The sequence below is a fragment of the Hordeum vulgare genome, unplaced genomic scaffold, assembly GCF_904849725.1.
Source record: "Hordeum vulgare subsp. vulgare unplaced genomic scaffold, MorexV3_pseudomolecules_assembly, whole genome shotgun sequence".
Lineage (NCBI taxonomy): Eukaryota > Viridiplantae > Streptophyta > Magnoliopsida > Poales > Poaceae > Hordeum > Hordeum vulgare.
In genome coordinates, this window is record NW_025422543.1 from 25,001 (window position 1) to 45,543 (window position 20,543).

General features: G+C 36.6%; 1 protein-coding gene and 2 non-coding genes across 3 annotated transcripts; all 3 read left to right on the forward strand.

The window, feature by feature from the left end:
- Nucleotides 1-1,124: 1,124 nt before the first annotated feature.
- Nucleotides 1,125-3,718, forward strand: LOC123419614 (50S ribosomal protein L2, chloroplastic). The gene is made up of 3 exons (XM_045107201.1): nucleotides 1,125-1,159; nucleotides 1,651-2,057; nucleotides 2,721-3,718. Exons 1-3 carry the CDS (start codon nucleotides 1,125-1,127, stop codon nucleotides 3,149-3,151), a joined length of 873 nt encoding a protein of 290 aa, XP_044963136.1. The 3' UTR covers nucleotides 3,152-3,718.
- A 16,279-nt stretch (nucleotides 3,719-19,997) lies between these two features.
- On the forward strand, nucleotides 19,998-20,071 carry TRNAP-UGG. The gene has a single exon. It is a non-coding gene; the product is annotated as a tRNA-Pro (tRNA).
- Nucleotides 20,072-20,210: 139 nt separating this feature from the next.
- On the forward strand, nucleotides 20,211-20,284 carry TRNAW-CCA. Its single transcript has one exon. It is a non-coding gene; the product is annotated as a tRNA-Trp (tRNA).
- The last annotated feature ends 259 nt before the right edge of the window (nucleotides 20,285-20,543 follow it).

The window sequence follows — 20,543 nt, forward strand, 5'->3', positions numbered from 1 at the left end:
AATCATTCTGAGCGAGTACATAAGAAGCGATCCACTTTTTTTCATCGGTTCCAGGGGAAGACCAAAGATCTTGCGCGGCAGGTCCGCCAGAAAAACTCAAAAGAGAAAGAAGTCTCGTTAATCTCTTCATGCTCGTTCCAAGTTCGAAGTACCTTTTGGCCAAAGAAAAACCCGCTTCCTGACACGATTGCCTCTTTATCTTTATATAGATAGATTCTATGGGGTTATTACTTAGTAAGTCTATTTTGTACAAGAGCCCCTCCTATCTGATAGAAAAGGGTCCCATGATCCCGAGCCGATCTTACCTTGGCTCGCAAACCCCAAGTTTGTCTATGAAGAGCTAATCTAATTGTATTTTTTTCTAGAATGGATTTCTTATGTGGAATACTAATGGATAGGGCCTCGTTGCTAAGTGCTACAAGATCTAGTGCACTGGAACTCGTGGTTATGGACCCGAATCCTTTAGTATGGAACATTGTCTTTTCCAAGTAAAAACCCCTAGTATATGAAAGAATGAAAAGGTGCTTTCGTTCTTGTGGAATAAGAAGCCCTCGTACCTTAATGAAAGGAAAATCGTAATTTTTCGTTAGGTATTTGACCAAATAGGATCGTCCAGTTCCTATAGAACCTATCACTAAAATACCCGATAGGGCTAAGCGGAACGAAAAGGGTTTTCCATGAGATGGTAAATGAAAACGATTAGTCCCACACGAGGTTTGGGAATAAGTGATTGTCTGATAATGAGCAAGGAATATACGTCTTTCTGCTAAAGAGGATCTATTAAACTCATAATTCATTAGATCCTTGTTATCAATGCCAACTAGGTATCATAAGGAAATGGATCCCGGTTGTTCAATCCTTTGATAACCAAGGTCATTCTTTGCTAAAGAGAAATGATCACTATGAGTCAGACTCAATAGAATTGGATCCATTCCAAATAGCGAGAATTAGGATTCTTGATCCCTCTCAATCTCTCTTTCAATTCGAGGATCCAGAGAGGTGTTTTCATAGTCATCTCCGAATATTTGCCATCTCGGAATATTTTCGATTTCATTTTTCTATGATATGTCTTTCTATATGAAAATTGGTTATTTACGATGTACGATGATCCCTGTTAAGCATCCATGGCTGAATGGTTAAAGCGCCCAACTCATAATTGGTAAATTTGCGGGTTCAATTCCTGCTGGATGCACACGAACGGGAACATTCCATAAGTCTATTGGAACTGGCTCTCTATCCATGGAATCTCATCCATCATCCATACATAACGAATTGGTATGGTATATTCATACCATAACATAAGAACAATAAGAACTCGAATTCTTATCGATACTGGAACTCAGAGCATAGGAGGGAAAGTCGATTTATGGATGGAATCAAATACGCAGTATTTACAGAAAAAAGTCTTCGTTTATTGGGAAAGAATCAATATACTTTTAATGTCGAATCGGGATTCACTAAGACAGAAATAAAGCATTGGGTCGAACTCTTCTTTGGTGTTAAGGTGGTAGCTGTGAATAGCCATCGACTACCTGGAAAAGGTAGAAGAATAGGACCTATTCTGGGCCATACAATGCATTACAGACGTATGATCATTACCCTTCAACCGGGTTATTCTATTCCACTTCTAGATAGAGAAAAAAACTAAAGGAGAATACTTAATAATACGGCGAAACATTTATACAAAACACCTATCCCGAGCACACGCAAGGGAACCGTAGACAGGCAAGTGAAATCCAATCCACGAAATAATTTGATCCATGGACGGCACCGTTGTGGTAAAGGTCGTAATTCCAGAGGAATCATTACCGCAAGGCATAGAGGGGGAGGTCATAAGCGCCTATACCGTAAAATAGATTTTCGACGGAATCAAAAAGACATATCTGGTAGAATCGTAACCATAGAATACGACCCTAATCGAAATGCATACATTTGTCTCATACACTATGGGGATGGTGAGAAGAGATATATTTTACATCCCAGAGGGGCTATAATTGGAGATACTATTGTTTCTGGTACAAAAGTTCCTATATCAATGGGAAATGCCCTACCTTTGAGTGCGGTTTGAACTATTGATTTACGTAATTGGAAGTAACCAATTAGGTTTACGACGAAACCTAGAAATCGATCACTGATCCAATTTGACTACCTCTACGGGATAGACCTCAACAGAAAACTGTTGAGTAACGGCAGCAAGTGATTGAGTTCAGTAGTTCCTCATAGAAAATTATTGACTCTAGAGATATGGTAATATGGAGAAGACAAAATTGTTTGAAGCACGCACAGAACCGGAAGCGCCCCTTGTTTCAAAGAGAGGAGGACGGGTTATTCACATTTAATTTGATGGTCAGAGGCAAATTGAAAGCTAAGCAGTGGTAATTAAGACCCCCGGGGGAAAATAGGGATGTCTCCTACGTTACCCATAATATGTGGAAGTATCGACGTAATTTCATAGAGTCATTCGATCTGAATGCTACATGAAGAACATAAGCCAGATGACGGAACGCAGAGACCTAGGATGTAGAAGATCATAACATGAGCGATTCGGCAGATTTGGATTCCTTTCCTATATATCCACTCATGTGGTACTTCATCATATGATTCATATAAGATCCATCTGTCTAGAGATCGTCATATACATCTAGAAAGCCGTATGCTTTGGAAGAAGCTTGTACAGTTTGGGAAGGGGTTTTTTGAGAGAAAAGAAGAATCTACTTCAACCGATATGCCCTTAGGCACGGCCATGCATAACATAGAAATCACACGTGGAAGGGGTGGGCAATTAGCTAGAGCAGCAGGTGCTGTAGCGAAACTCATTGCAAAAGAGGGTAAATCGGCCACTTTAAGATTACCATCTGGGGAGGTCCGTTTAGTATCCCAAAATTGCTTAGCAACAGTCGGACAAGTGGGTAATGTTGGGGTGAACCAAAAAAGTTTGGGTAGAGCCGGATCTAAGTGTTGGCTAGGTAAACGCCCCGTAGTAAGAGGGGTAGTTATGAACCCTGTGGACCACCCCCATGGGGGCGGTGAAGGGAAAGCTCCCATTGGTAGAAAAAAACCCACAACCCCTTGGGGTTATCCTGCGCTTGGAAGAAGAACTAGGAAAAGGAAAAAATATAGCGATAGTTTTATTCTTCGTCGCCGTAAGTAAATACGTAACTAGGAATATGGAAAATTGCATTTTTGGAATTTGCAATAATGCGATGGGCGAACGACGGGAATTGAACCCGCGCATGGTGGATTCACAATCCACTGCCTTGATCCACTTGGCTACATCCGCCCCTTATCCAGCTAAAGGATTTTTTTCTTTTTTCCGTTGATCATTATTCTATTTATTCTGACCTCCGTACTTCGATCGAGATATTGGACATAGAATGCCACTCTTTAAAAAGGAAAAAAGGAGTAATCAGCTGTGACACGAAAAAAAACGAATCCTTTTGTAGCTCATCATTTATTGGCAAAGATAGAAAAGGTCAATATGAAGGAGGAGAAAGAAACAATAGTAACGTGGTCCCGGGCATCTAGCATTCTACCCACAATGGTTGGCCATACAATTGCGATTCATAATGGAAAGGAACATATACCTATTTACATAACAAATCCTATGGTAGGTCGCAAATTGGGAGAATTCGTGCCTACTCGGCATTTTACGAGTTATGAAAATGCAAGAAAGGATACTAAATCTCGTCGTTAACTGAATTCTGAATAGAAAGATTAAGAAGAAAAAAAAGATTCAAAATAAAGTAAAGGTAGGCGGGGAATAAACTTATTTATGACAAGTTTCAAACTAGTAAAGTATATCCCTAGGATAAAGAAGAAGAAAAGTGGGCTAAGGAAACTCGCAAGGAAAGTTCCAACCGATCGTCTACTTAAGTTCGAGAGAGTTTTCAAAGCACAAAAACGTATCCCTATGTCTGTTTTCAAAGCACAAAGAGTTCTTGACGAGATTCGGTGGCGTTACTACGAGGAAACTGTTATGATACTGAACCTCATGCCCTATCGAGCATCTTATCCCATCTTAAAGTTGGTTTATTCGGCAGCCGCAAATGCAACTCATTATAGGGATTTCGACAAAGCGAATTTATTCATTACTAAAGCCGAAGTCAGTAGGAGTACTATTATGAAGAAATTCAGACCTCGAGCTCGAGGACGTAGTTTCCCTATAAAAAAAAGCATGTGTCATATAACAATTGTACTAAATATAGTAAAGAAATCTAAATAACCTTTAGATCCATCTAAGATTTCGATTCCCAGTAAAAAAAAATATAGAATAGAAAAATATGGGACAAAAAATAAATCCACTCGGTTTCAGACTTGGTACAACCCAAAAACACCATTCCTTTTGGTTCGCACAACCAAAAAATTATTCTGAAGGTCTACAGGAAGATAAAAAAATAAGGGATTGTATCAAGAACTATATACAAAAGAATAGGAAAAAGGGCTCGAATAGAAAAATAGAATCAGACTCAAGTTCCGAAGTAATTACACATAATAGAAAAATGGACTCAGGTTCAAGTTCCGAAGTAATTACACATATAGAAATTCAAAAAGAAATCGATACGATCCACGTCATAATCCATATTGGATTCCCAAATTTATTAAAGAAAAAAGGAGCAATCGAAGAATTAGAGAAAGATCTACAAAAGGAAATTAACTCTGTAAACCAGAGATTTAATATTTCTATCGAAAAAGTTAAAGAACCTTATAGACAGCCTAACATTCTTGCAGAATATATAGCTTTCCAATTAAAAAATAGAGTTTCATTCCGAAAGGCAATGAAAAAAGCCATTGAATTAACTAAAAAAGCAGATATAAGGGGAGTAAAAGTAAAAATTGCGGGTCGTCTCGGAGGAAAAGAAATTGCACGTGCCGAATCCATTAAAAGGGGCAGACTTCCCCTCCAAACAATCCGCGCTAAAATTGATTATTGCTGCTATCCAATTCGAACTATCTATGGAGTATTAGGTGTAAAAATTTGGATATTCGTAGACGAAGAATAACTAATCTTGTCTTCGAATTCTGTCCATTGATAGAATAAAAAATGACAAGAGACTTTTTTCCTGAAATCCCTGCAAAAGAAGAAATTCTACCTCTTTCTATAAGATTTAATGAAAATTGATAAATCATTTAATATAATTGCTATGCTTAGTGTGTGACTCGTTATTTTTTTTTCTTTTTTAAAGAAAAAAACTTAGTAATTATAGAAAATTAACTAATACTAATAACCAACCTATTGCTTCGTATTGTCGAGATCCTAACTAAGAAACAGTCACTATATGAATAAATACCTCTATCATAAATGAGTAGATGTGTCATATAGTTGTAGCAACTGCACTTTTTTATCTAAAAAAAAAATGGGATTCTAGGTTGTGAAGCAAAACTAAAGGGATGTGGATAAAGGGAGGGATGATAGAAAGAAGGAAGAGGAAATAAATAAGATATAGAATTCCACTGTGTATGGTCTATGAATTACATCATAAAAGGCAATGTGAAAAAGCATCAATATAATAAAACTAATAGAGAATGAAAAATTGTAACTTGAAAGAAGAACTACAAATTTTAAGCAATAATAAAGAGCCGCCCGGGTTAATAAAACTGAGAAAATTAACTCGGAAAGAAATTTTTTGGAAGCTCCGTTGCGGGATTCAGACCTAACCATTCAAGGAGAAGCAGTGGGAACGACAGAACCTATGATTCCATAGGATTTTATTGAAAAGAATCCTAACACTTCATTGGGTGGGATGGCGGAACAAACCAAAAAAATTGTCTTATTTGGTAAGTTTATAAATTAACAAATAAGACAGGAAAGAGTAAATATTCGCCCGCGAAATTCTTATTGAATTAGAATACTTTACCGCGATTCAATAAGAGTAAAAATAAGGATATTTTTTAGAAGGACTACATTATTATCTATAAATATAGAATTTAGATAAATATCCACACACATCTGGATATATTCTAGATCTTCTTTTTTGACTATATATTATATTTTTCTGTTTTAACAAATTCAATATAAAAATAAAAAAAAAACCTAACTTTTTCTATTATCTATTAATGTGTATCTATCCGTACCGTAATATTTTTAAATATTATGGAATTAGAGAAATTTATTTACATGCTTTCTCATTCCATTCGCGAGGAGCTGGATGAGAAGAAACTCTCATGTCCAGTTTTGGAGTAGAGATGGAACTAAGAAAGAGAACCATCGACTATAACCCCAAAAGAACCAGATTTCGCAAACAACATAGAGGAAGAATGAAAGGAAAATCCTTCCGAGGCAATCGTATTTGTTTTGGTAGATATGCTCTTCAAGCACTTGAACCCGCTTGGATCACGGCGAGACAGATAGAAGCAGGACGAAGAGCAATAACACGATATGCACGTCGTGGTGGAAAAATATGGGTACGTATATTTCCCGACAAACCGGTTACACTAAGACCCACGGAAACACGTATGGGCTCGGGAAAGGGGTCCCCCGAATATTGGGTAGCCGTTGTTAAACCAGGTCGTATACTTTATGAAATGGGGGGAGTATCTGAAACTGTAGCTAGAGCAGCTATCTCCATAGCGGCCAGTAAAATGCCCATACGAAGTCAATTTATTCGATTAGAGATATAGAACCCTAAAAGGGGTATGGAAGAAAAAAAATGCCCGGTTTTTCTTTCTGGAAAGACAATATTTCTTTCATCCTTTTGCATTGAAATAACAAATTGAAATCAAAATAATATGATTCAACCTCAGACCCTTTTAAATGTAGCAGACAATAGTGGAGCTCGAAAATTGATGTGTATTCGAGTCATAGGAGCTGCTGGTAATCAGCGATATGCTCGTATTGGTGATGTTATTGTTGCTGTAATCAAAGACGCATTGCCCCAAATGCCTCTAGAAAGATCCGAAGTAATTCGAGCTGTAATTGTACGTACATGTAAAGAATTCAAATGCGAAGACGGTATAATAATCCGCTATGATGACAATGCTGCGGTTATAATTGATCAAAAAGGCAACCCAAAAGGAACTCGAGTTTTTGGCGCGATTGCCGAGGAATTGAGAGAATTGAATTTTACCAAAATAGTTTCATTAGCTCCTGAAGTATTATAAATACTAGTAGGCGAAATTTAGATCAAAGAATTAATATTAGTAGATTGTGTTTTACGTATATGTTTTAAAATCCAAAATGAAAAGAAAAAAAAAGAAAACATGTTGATTATAGAAAAATTAGGAGGAACCTAGAATTAGAGTCTTATGGGCAAGGACACTATTGCTGATTTACTAACTTCTATAAGAAACGCGGACATGAATAAAAAAGGAACAGTTCGAGTAGTATCTACAAATATTACCGAAAACATTGTTAAAATACTTCTACGAGAGGGTTTTCTTGAAAGTGTTCGGAAACATCAGGAACGTAACAGATATTTCTTGGTTTCAACTTTGCGACATCAAAAGAGAAAGACTCGAAAAGGAATATATAGAACAAGAACTTTTTTAAAGCGTATTAGCCGACCCGGCTTACGAATTTATACCAACTATCAAGGAATTCCTAAAGTTTTGGGTGGAATGGGAATTGCTATTCTTTCTACTTCTCGAGGGATAATGACAGATCGAGAAGCTCGACTAAACAGAATTGGGGGAGAAGTCTTATGTTATATATGGTAATCGCCCCGCCTATAGTGCTCGAATTCTACCTCGCCCTTCCTATTTTGAAAATAAAAATGGAAAAATAGGAGAAAAAAATATGACAGAAAAAAAAAATAGGAGAGAAAAAAAAAACCCGAGAGAAGCAAAAGTTACTTTTGAAGGTTTAGTTACGGAAGCCCTACCCAATGGAATGTTCCGCGTTCGGCTAGAGAATGACACCATCATCCTAGGCTATATTTCAGGAAAGATCCGGTCTAGTTCTATACGAATACTGATGGGGGATAGGGTCAAAATTGAAGTAAGTCGTTATGATTCAAGCAAGGGACGTATAATTTATAGACTTCCCCATAAGGATTCGAAGCGTATCGAAGACTCGAAGGATAGCGAAGATTTGAAGGATAGCGAAGATTTGAAGAATACCAAAGATTCAAAGGATTAGGTTTTTCTTTTTTTTTTCTAGGGTAATAAATTCTAAGTTCTAAAATTCAAGCGAAGAGACTTATTTTTTTCCAAAATATTAGATTCATAGTTTAAAAAAGGATACGGAAATATGAAAATAAGAGCTTCCGTTCGTAAAATTTGTACAAAATGTCGACTGATTCGTAGGCGTGGACGAATTAGAGTGATTTGCTCTAATCCGAAGCATAAACAAAGACAGGGGTAATCTTTCGAAAAAGAACTTTACTGTCTAAAAAGTAAAAAAAAAGTACCCGCGGAAATGTTCCAATTCCAAATAAAATAATTTCAAATAATTAAAGTAAAGGGTGTATTTTACCCTGAAACGGATATCTTTGTATCTTTTTTTTTATTTCTAACTCATATTTATGAGATAATAAAATATGGCAAAAGCTATACCAAAAATTGGTTCACGTAAGAAAGTGCGTATTGGTTTACGTAGGAATGCACGTTTTAGTTTACGGAAGAGTGCACGTAGAATAACAAAAGGGGTTATTCATGTTCAAGCTAGTTTCAACAATACCATTATAACTGTTACAGACCCACAAGGTCGGGTGGTTTTCTGGTCCTCGGCCGGTACTTGTGGATTCAAAAGCTCAAGAAAAGCATCACCCTATGCTGGTCAAAGAACAGCAGTAGATGCTATTCGTACAGTAGGTTTGCAACGAGCAGAAGTTATGGTAAAGGGCGCTGGTAGTGGAAGAGATGCCGCATTACGAGCCATTGCTAAAAGTGGTGTGCGATTAAGTTGTATACGCGATGTAACACCTATGCCGCATAATGGATGTCGACCACCTAAAAAAAGACGTCTGTAAAAGAATTAACCCGCTTTCAACTTTCAAGAGAAATAAACGATTCAATGATAAAATAATAATACTAGTCTATTATGGTTCGAGAGGAGGTAGCAGGATCCACTCAAACACTACAGTGGAAGTGTGTTGAATCAAGAGTAGATAGTAAGCGTCTTTATTATGGTCGTTTCATTCTGTCCCCGCTTAGAAAAGGTCAAGCGGACACCGTTGGTATTGCCTTGCGAAGAGCTTTACTTGGCGAAATAGAAGGAACATGTATCACACGTGCAAAATTTGGGAGCGTGCCACACGAATATTCTACAATAGCAGGTATTGAAGAATCCGTACAAGAAATTTTACTAAATTTGAAAGAAATTGTATTGAGAAGTAATCTCTATGGAGTTAGAGACGCATCAATTTGCGTCAAAGGTCCTAGATACATAACTGCTCAAGATATCATCTTACCGCCTTCCGTAGAAACCGTTGATACGGCACAACCTATAGCTAACTTGACAGAGCCCATTGATTTCTGTATTGATTTACAGATCAAGAGAGATCGTGGATATCAGACAGAACTCAGAAAGAACTATCAAGATGGAAGTTATCCTATAGATGCTGTATCCATGCCTGTTCGAAATGTGAATTATAGTATTTTTTCTTGTGGGAATGGAAATGAAAAACACGAGATACTTTTTCTAGAAATATGGACTAATGGAAGTTTAACCCCTAAGGAAGCGCTTTATGAGGCTTCTCGTAATTTGATTGATTTATTTCTTCCTTTTCTACACGCCGAGGAAGAGGGCACTAGTTTCGAAGAAAATAAAAACAGGTTTACTCCACCCCTTTTTACTTTTCAAAAAAGATTAACTAATCTAAAGAAAAACAAAAAAGGAATTCCATTGAATTGTATTTTTATTGATCAATTAGAATTAACTTCTAGAACATATAATTGTCTAAAAAGGGCCAATATACATACACTATTGGACCTTTTGAGTAAGACTGAAGAAGATCTTATGAGAATTGACAGTTTTCGTATGGAAGATAGAAAACATATATGGGACACTCTAGAGAAGCATCTCCCAATTGATTTACTTAAGAATAAACTCTCGTTTTAAATCCATTGCAATTTTTTTTCTTCTTCTTTTTCGAGTTAGAATAGAATAAAAAGAAAAAAGAAAACAATTTTGCATCTTTGGTACAATCTATATTTTCGCGAAATGGATCATAATAAAATAATAAAATGGATTTTAGGTATCTAGGGAAGATTCTACTTGGAAGTAACTATTTCCTAGATACCTATGGTACTTCATGGTTGAATGAATCAAAAAAAATCTAAAAAAGACCTAAAGTTAACGATTTATCAATGGGTAGTGTTGCTCCAATACCTAACCAAAGAGCTACTACAGTACCGATTAAAAAAACGGTCGTAGCTACTGGGCGGCGAAATGGATTTTGGAATTTATTGACATTCTCTAGAAAAGGTACTGTCAATAAGCCTGTTGGCACAGAAACCATTAAGAGAACGCCCAATAACTTATTGGGTACCGTACGGAGTATTTGAAACACGGGAAAGAAGTACCACTCGGGTAATATTTCCAAAGGAGTTGCAAACGGGTCTGCCGGTTCACCAATCATTGATGGCTCGAGAACCGCTAAACCTACATTACATGCAATAGTACCTAGAATTACTACTGGAAAAATATATAAAAGATCGTTGGGCCATGCGGGTTCCCCGTAATAATTATGTCCCATCCCTTTAGCTAATTTAGCTCTTAATACAGGATCATTTAAGTCTGGTTTCTTTGTTATTGGGATAGGTGAACTCTTTAGGATCCATCCCCCAAAGGAACCGGACATGAGAATTTATCATCATCCGGCTCGAGCAAGAGTGAAAGAAATAAGACCGCGGAAGATCCTTAATAGAATTAAGGTATATAATGACTCAATGACTCTAGACAAAAAAAGCTTTATCAGATTCTCTTTTCCAAAGTTGCACCTACCACTACTCATTGAAAATAATCCTATTCTTATGGGTAAATGCTCAATATCCAAGTGGGCTTACAAATTTGATCATGATCAATTGCTTTGTGGATTGTCTCATGTCTCTTGATTAGTTGGTATTTATCCCCTCAATATCGCAAGTTTCTTACCTCCAAACAAAATATTTACTTGTTACTAATAAAAAATCAAAAAGTTTAGCCTACATTCTTCCTTAGATCCCTTCTTTTACTCCGATAGTATTGCGGATCACAATCGATGCAAAGAAAATGAATGCATTTCCATACTATAATAAAAAGGTAAGTGTAATAAATAGAGAATTGGATCATGTCACATGACTGATTCCATTTCCACTCTATGGGATCTTACGGAGCCTGTTCATGGATGACATGGTTGCGGTATGATCATAGAAGATATTCTCCTCAAGTGAACCAGCCTATCCTTCCTAGGTAGGGGACTTACATGTTGATTGGATGCGGAGACACCTTTGGTTGTGAATTCTAATGTGGCAGATCCAATTCTTTATCTGCATGGCCAAATCAATAATTCAAGTCACACACTCCCATAATCCGCCTTTTTTCTTTCGTAAAATTAACTTCAACTATTTGTATCGTATAAAAATACTTCGGAGTTGAAGAGAAGTATCCAAATGACATGTGTTATTTTACAATAACCCATGCTTGTAGCAATGAAATACCACAACCTACCCGATATGATATATGAGAATTAGAATTCTCTATGATATGCCTTCCCTATAAAGGACCCGAAATACCTTGCTTACGTATCATTGGAAAGTGCATTAACATAAATACGGCAGTAAGCAGAGGCAGTACAAAGGTATGTAAACTATAAAAACGAGTCAAAGTGGATTGGCCCACACTAGCACTTCCGCGTAATAACTCCACTAAAGGCGATCCTATTACCGGAATGGCGTCAGGTACACCTGTCACAATTTTGACTGCCCAATAGCCAATTTGATCCCAAGGCAAAGAATAACCAGTTACACCAAATGATGCAGTCAAAACAGCCAAAACCACACCTGTCACCCAAGTTAATTCACGGGGTTTTTTAAATCCCCCTGTGAGATACACACGAAATACATGCAGGATCATCATTAAAACCATCATACTTGCTGACCATCGATGAACTGATCGGATTAACCAACCAAAGTTGGCCTCGGTCATTATGTATTGAACCGAGGAAAAAGCCTCTGTAACGGTTGGTCGGTAGTAAAAAGTCATAGCAAAACCGGTAGCGACTTGTACTAGAAAACAAGTAAGTGTAATTCCCCCTAAACAATAAAATATGTTGACATGGGGAGGAACATATTTACTAGTTATATCATCCGCAATTGCCTGAATCTCAAGACGTTCCTCAAACCAATCATACTTTATTGAGATAGGTAACTAACCCACGCCCCCCTCTAAGAGCCGTATATGAAAATTTCATCTCGTACGGCTCAAGCAGAAACACACAAATTTTCAACGAATATTAGAAAAAAGGTTCAAAACTTCATCAGCCACTGAATCGGGTCGATTTGCCTTGAAGATAGCAAATAAAAAAAATCCGGAATATCTTCTTTGTGATGATAATGCCAAAAAATCTCAAGTTGGCGCGTCTTTCTTTCTTCCTTTCCCTTATGTTGGTCATTAGAGGCTTCTTGACTTTTCTCTTCCCTATTTTGGATTTTTTTTTATGCGTAATATAGAAATTATCTTGTTGTGATCCTATGAATCAGTTCAATTAAAACCTTAGATTCATACTAGAGCCACGATGATTTAGTCTCAAGCTAAACAAAAGGCAAGGGTTCTTCGAATAAGAACCGCTTGATAATCATTTATTGAAATTGAATCAGTGTAATGACTCGACAAAATCGATAGAAAAAAAGTTGTCTTTTGGGCAAACAAAATTGTAAGGAAGAAAATTTCTTTTTTATTTTTATTTAAGAACTACTTGAATTTTTCAGTCTGGTTGCGAGGTCTTAATAGTGAGTATGAATCATAGTTCCATTTTTTTTGATCCACTCTATCTATTTCGTGTTCCAGATACTAGAATAAATAATATCTGACGAATTAGAATCATCTTGATAGAGATAACAGGCCCTTTCTATGTATTATCAATAGGATCAATTCTAACAAGTCACACACTCATATTCCAGAGATACCGAAACAAAAAAATTCCGCGGTCGAACTACCATAATATCTAGAAATGTAGAGCTTAAACTAGAAAGGCTTTTTTGGATGGAAAAACTCTGACTTCCTAGTTTTAGTTAGTAGAAACCTAATTGGTTAAAATTCCATCCAGTAAAATGGAAGAATTATAAATTTCTAAAATGATAGATAGGAATATAGCGAATAAAGCCATTGCGACCCCCATAAAAGGAGTAGTCCCCCAACCCGGGGCGACTTTCCCATATTCCGAATTCAAGGGTTTCAGTAAACTACCTGCACCAGTTCGTTTTGGCCTAGGTTTAGAACTATCTTCAACGGTTTGTGTAGCCATAAATTATATTTAATCATTGGTGTTGACTTTGTATACTATTCCGTTGTAGTTGTAAATACACGATCTTTTCGTAGATCCATTGTAATCTTGAAATTCTATAAAAATGGAAACAGCAACTTTAGTCGCCATCTCCATATCTGGTTTACTTGTAAGCTTTACTGGGTATGCCTTATATACCGCGTTTGGGCAACCCTCTCAACAATTAAGAGATCCATTCGAAGAACACGGAGACTAATTTAAGTAAGAAGTCCCCCTATCTGGGAGACTTCTTACTTAAATGAAATTATTTTATTCTTTTAGTTGGAGTTGGTGGAACCTTAGGTGGTTCTCGGAAGAAGATAGCGAAAAAAATTATCCCTAAAGTCGAAACTAAAAGGAACGTATAAACCAATGCTTCCATAGATTCGATCGTGGTTTATTTACAATTATAACTTCCACACCTATTCATTTGTCATTTGGGAGAATTTCCCATATAAAGAAAGAAAAAGAGTCAAAGAAAGGATGGGAGATGTCAAATCAAAAAAGAGAGGTGAAAGATACCATAACAATGTGTATCAGACTGCCTGTTTCTTTGTAGTTGGATCTCCCACTTTTTGGAATGTTCCAAATTCCACTTGAGCATCCAAATCTGGATCAATACCAGCAAAAACATCTCGGAACAATGTTCTAGCGCCATGCCAAATGTGTCCGAAAAAGAAGAGCAAAGCAAAGGTAGCATGACCAAAAGTGAACCAACCCCTTGGACTGCTGCGAAAAACACCATCGGATTTCAAAGTAGCCCGGTCTAATTCAAAAATTTCCCCTAATTGAGAACGCCTCGCATATTTTTTTACAGTAGCAGGATCAGAATAATTTACTCCATTAAGTTCGCCACCATAGAACTCCACCGTTACGCCTACTTGTTCAACACTATATTTGGATTCTGCTCTTCTAAAAGGAACGTCCGCTCTAACAATTCCCTCCTCATCTACCAAAACAACCGGAAATGTTTCAAAAAAAGTAGGCATACGGCGTACAAAAAGCTCACGTCCTTCTTTATCTCTAAAGACGGGATGTCCTAACCATCCAACAGCTATTCCATCCCCATTGTCCATTGAGCCCGCTCTGAATAATCCCCCTTTTGCCGGATTATTACCAATATAATCATAAAAGGCTAATTTTTCGGGAATTTTAGACCAAGCTTCTGATAAACTAAGATTTTCGGCTAAACCATTGCTAACTCTTCGATATATTTCTTGCTGAAAGTATCCCTGATCCCACTGATAACGAGTAGGCCCAAATAATTCGATTGGGGTCGTTGCTGACCCATACCACATAGTTCCAGCAACTACGAAAGCTGCAAAAAAAACAGCAGCGATACTACTGGAAAGTACAGTTTCAATATTGCCCATACGTAATCCTTTATATAGACGTTGAGGCGGACGGACACTAAGATGGAATAAGCCCGCTAATATACCCAATGTACCCGCAGCAATATGATGAGAAGCTATTCCCCCCGGAACAAAAGGATCAAAACCTTCTGCACCCCACGCTGGATTTACAGCTTGTACTTTTCCAGTTAGTCCATAAGGATCGGATACCCATATCCCAGGACCATACAAACCCGTTACATGAAATGCCCCAAAGCCAAAGCAAGCCACCCCTGCAAGAAATAAATGAATTCCAAAGATCTTGGGCAAATCCAAAGAGGGTTTTCCCGTCCGCTCATCAGAGAATATTTCTAGGTCCCAATATACCCAATGCCAGATCGCTGCCAAGAAACACAAGCCAGAAAACACAATATGCGTAGCTGCCACACCTTCATAACTCCAAATACCCGGATTTGTTACAGTTCCTCCTGAAATACTCCAACCACCCCACGAATCCGTTATTCCTAAACGAGTCATGAAGGGAATTACGAACATACCTTGTCTCCACATTGGATCCAGAACAGGATCAGAGGGATCAAAAACTGCTAATTCGTATAAAGCCATTGAGCCAGCCCAACCAGAAACTAGAGCTGTGTGCATTATATGCACCGCAAGCAATCGACCCGGATCATTCAATACGACAGTATGAACACGATACCAAGGCAAACCCATGGAAATACCCCTTTAGCAAAGAAAAATAGACACGATGTCGCTTTATTTTATCGCATTGAAAAAGATTATCCATTGTACCTAACCCTTCTAGGGGATTCTGTGTCAGAAAGCGCGAATATTTATTTCATTCCATTAAAAATAAGAAGCCAATTCTGTTCATAAGAAGAAAGAGAAGCAGATCTATTCTATACTCGATAAGTGCCAATATGCAATGGGTAACTTGGCCAATTTGGAAAAAACGAAGAATAGATCGCTACCCCTCTTTGTTTAGCATTCGAATCACCCATTCCTTTTTCTTTATTCAATCTGTCTTACCTTTCTTATATGTATAACCTTTCCATCTATGTATTAATAGAATCTATAGTATTCATATAGAATAGAATAAGAATAAAATAGAATAGAATAAGAATAAAAATTAAGACAATAAACTGCAGATTCTTTCTTTCTGTTCCATTCTTACGTTTCCATATTAAAGTGTTTCTTACTTAAATTTAATAATATTAATCTAATATGCCCATTGGTGTTCCAAAAGTACCTTACCGGATTCCTGGAGATGAAGAAGCGACTTGGGTTGACTTATACAATGTTATGTATCGAGAAAGGACACTTTTTTTAGGTCAAGAGATTCGTTGCGAGATCACGAATCATATTACAGGTCTCATGGTATATCTGAGTATAGAAGATGGAATTAGTGATATTTTTTTGTTTATAAACTCCCCAGGCGGTTGGCTAATCTCAGGAATGGCTATTTTTGATACGATGCAAACGGTGACACCAGATATATATACAATATGCCTCGGAATAGCCGCGTCCATGGCGTCCTTCATTCTGCTTGGAGGAGAACCCGCCAAGCGTATAGCATTCCCTCACGCGAGGATTATGCTTCACCAACCTGCTAGTGCTTATTATCGGGCAAGGACACCAGAATTTTTACTAGAAGTAGAAGAGTTACACAAAGTTCGCGAAATGATCACAAGGGTTTATGCACTAAGAACAGGCAAGCCTTTTTGGGTTGTATCCGAAGACATGGAAAGGGATGTTTTTATGTCAGCAGACGAAGCCAAAGCTTATGGACTTGTCGATATTGTAGGGGATGAAATGATTGACAAGCACTGCGATACTGATCCAGTGTGGTTTCCGGAAATGTTTAAGGATTGGTAGTGTCCGGATTTCTTGTAAAGTTATTTCACAGCTAAATTCGTGTTTTCCTCGATTTAATAGAAAATAGAAAGACTTCATGATGAGCAATCATCAGGTTAAGATGGATCTAAACCAATCCATTTTTTTCTATATACATACAACATGCCAACGGTTAAACAACTTATTAGAAACGCAAGACAGCCAATACGAAATGCTAGAAAAACGGCTGCGCTTAAAGGATGCCCTCAGCGTCGAGGAACATGTGCTAGGGTGTATGTGCGACTCGTTCAGATCATGACTTCAAACAAATATAAAAAAAATTTGAAGTATCCCTGATTAGTACCAATGAATAGGATATAGCTTCTCTATCCTAGATTTCTATGGTATATGGAATTTCTGGTTTCCTTTGGTGCAAATCGAATTATCTAAATTTGGAAATAAGAAGCAATTCTCCCATTGGTAGCAAATGGTTATCCATTAAGCGGAGGAAATAGTAATAAAAAGAAAAAGGCTTATGCTCTTTTATCTTATAAAGAACGGACTAACAGGGTCAGCTACTTAGCCAACTTTCATAATTAAATACCGTCACTGTATGGATAACTCTTATTGTGAAAAGAGCTATTTACTCTATAATGGATAGGTAGAGCCAAAGAATGTGAACTATACAAGTTCGTAATACTTTTTGATGAAAGAAAGGGCTCCGGTGTATAGAGAGGGCCTCACCGTTTAAAAGGGAACCATAGAAACGATGGAACCCACTATTTTTTTTAGTATTATTTAGAATGAATTTGTTATTTCGTATAGAAATAACTGAACGGAGTGGAATAAAAAATCGTGGTTGGGAAGGTTACTATAGCAAAAGCCATTGGAATTAATATTTTATATATCGGAATAATTAGTTTTGTTATTAATGAGAAAAAGGGTGGCTAAAAGAAGAGAAATCATTAGTTATTCATTAAGGTTAATTTGATTCAATGACCAGAGTTCCGCGAGGATATATAGCCCGGAGACGACGAACAAAAATGCGTTCATTTGCCTCAAACTTTAGAGGGGCTCATTTAAGACTTAATCGAATGATTACCCAACAAGTAAAAAGAGCTTTTGTTTCCTCTCATCGAGATAGAGGTAGGCAAAAGAGGGATTTTCGTCGTTTGTGGATCACTCGGATAAACGCAGCAACGCGGGTATATAAAGTATTCGATAGTTATAGTAAATTAATACACAACCTGTACAAGAAGAAATTGATTCTTAATCGTAAAATGCTTGCACAAGTAGCTGTATCAAATCCAAATAATCTTTACACGATTTCCAATAAAATAAAGATCATCAATTAAAGGTATAAATAAAGTAATATACTGGAATAATAAAAGATGAATTCCCGGAGAGGGAACTCCGGGAAGATACAATAAATTAAGATTAAGTGGTAGGAATCGACGAGCTGGATTACTTTCTTTATAATATATATAGGTCTGGCCCTTGCGAATTCGAATAAAACATCAACAATCGGAACTTAAGTTCCGGTTGTTGTTTCTTAAATTTTGGTTGTAGTTTCTTAAGTTTCGATTGGAATTGTACTTTTGCGTTAATTGAGGAATATGTCTATTTTTTCTGGGTCTAGAACCTGTAATTATTGAAATTGACTGGGCTTGAAATTGTTTTTCGTTCTCATAGTTACGAAACGGTAAAAAAGATAAAATACGAGCCTGTTTTATAGCAAGAGTAATTAATCGTTGTTGTTTCAAGGTTAATCTATTTATTCGTCTCGATAATATTTTTCCTTGTTCACTAATAAATCTATTAATTAAACTCATGTTTCTATAATCAATTCGATCTCCCGGGCCAATCCGGGGACGCCTACGAAAAGGTTGTTTAGATTTACGAAAAGGTTGTTTGAATTTACGAAAAGTTTGCTTGGATTTACGAAAGGGTTGCTTGGATTTATTAAAAGTTTGCTTGGATTTACTAAAGGGTTGCTTAGATTTAAGAAAAGGTTGTTTAGATGTATACATGATTTATTCCTTATTTAATTTAAAATTGGAAAATGCACTTCTTTATTTTATTAATTTAGGATCCAGAAGAAGTAGTTTTTCTTTGATCCATATCTTATTTGATTCATATTTATAGTATATGAATACCCTCTATACATATGAAATAATATCGACCGGAAATCAGATGAGTTGATTTGTATTTTGTATTCTATACTATGTTTTATTTATATATAAAATATGAAGTTCTTACTCTTTCTGTTGTTTGGAAAGATCGAATACACGATGTTCCTATTTCTTTATTTCGTGATGAGTCGTATGCTTGCGACAATAACGACAAAATTTTTTGAATTCTAATTGTCCGGGTGTATTGTGGCGATTCTTTTGAGTACTATATCTAGAAATCCCCGTCGATTCCTCATTGGCACCTTTTCGAACACAACTGATGCATTCCAAAATAACTCTGATTCTAACATCTTTTCCCTTGGCCATGAACCTCCTTTTCCTTTTGGATTGACTTAATTTAATTCTTCTACTTATTCTTTTATTCTTCTATTTTGAATCCGAAGAAGAAGAATAAAATTCATTAGAATAATTTTTTTTTATTCTTAAATTAAGTAATAAAAAATAGAGAAATAATTAAAGAATACAATCCTTGTCGAATTAGCAAAGATTTTGGTTCGAAATCCTTTCATTTAATTAGTCAGCCCCGCCTTTTTCTATGCTCTGATTTCTGAGGCCTGATTTAGCTTGGGTACCCCTTTAAATTGAATTTCTATTTTTAAAAATAGGGTTTACCAAATTTTTAATGACTCTGAGGTTCAACCCAATCCATCTTTTCTTTCTTTTTCCTTCCGATACTAAAAAAAGATTGAAAAGGATAAGATAAAATTTTGTCATATCACGAAGAAATCTATCCCTCCCATAGCAATAACTAGAATTAAAAAAAAGGGAATGACAAAGCATCCGGGAATAAACGATTAATTTCTATCAATAAACCTGCTAAAGCACCAAACCATAGAGTACTTAGCACGGGTGCTACAGAGAGATATGTTTTTATATCCCGCATTGAAAATCCTCCTTCCTTGTTGGAATACATATATGATCATAAACTTATGCTATATATAAACTGAACCATAATCGACGAAATTTTCCGAAATTGTCCTATCCCTAAAAAATAAAAAGATGACCCCTTCTTCCTATATATTATCAAGGAAAAGTAATCTTTCTTTTATAGGCGAAATTCTATTGGATTTTAGCTGTATATAATTCCTTAATTATATGAGACCAAAAAGAAGAAATGACACGAGGGTTCTATATATAGATAGAGAAAGAATAAGAAAATTATGATGTGGAAAAGAAGACAGGAATTGTGTACAATGGCATTGCACAACAATTTAATTTGGAAAAGGGATGTAGCGCAGCTTGGTAGCGCGTTTGTTTTGGGTACAAAATGTCACAGGTTCAAATCCTGTCATCCCTACCTATTACTTCTTTCTTCTTTATAGGCAGTAGCAACGAGATCAATTAAAGTAAAGTGGGTATAACTGGAATTTGTGGAGACTATACGTACGTGAGATACATTAGGAATAGAAAAAGATTTTCTTTTTGAATGAATGAAAGCGCTCTTAGTTCAGTTCGGTAGAACGCGGGTCTCCAAAACCCGATGTCGTAGGTTCAAATCCTACAGAGCGTGATTCCATCTATCTTATGTCGAAGCAGAGTAAAATAATTTAACAAAATTGAATTGTAACTCCAATTTGACCTCCTCCAGACCAGAGAGGAGGTCAATAAAAAAAAAAAAATGACTCAATCAAAGATCCAACTGATCCCCACGCCTGTATTGCAAATACGCAGTCACGAATAATCCCGCTAAAGTAATAGGAATTAGGCCTAAGACGATTCCAAATAGAAAAACTTCAATCATTTCGATTTGTTCGGGGGGATAAAAAAAG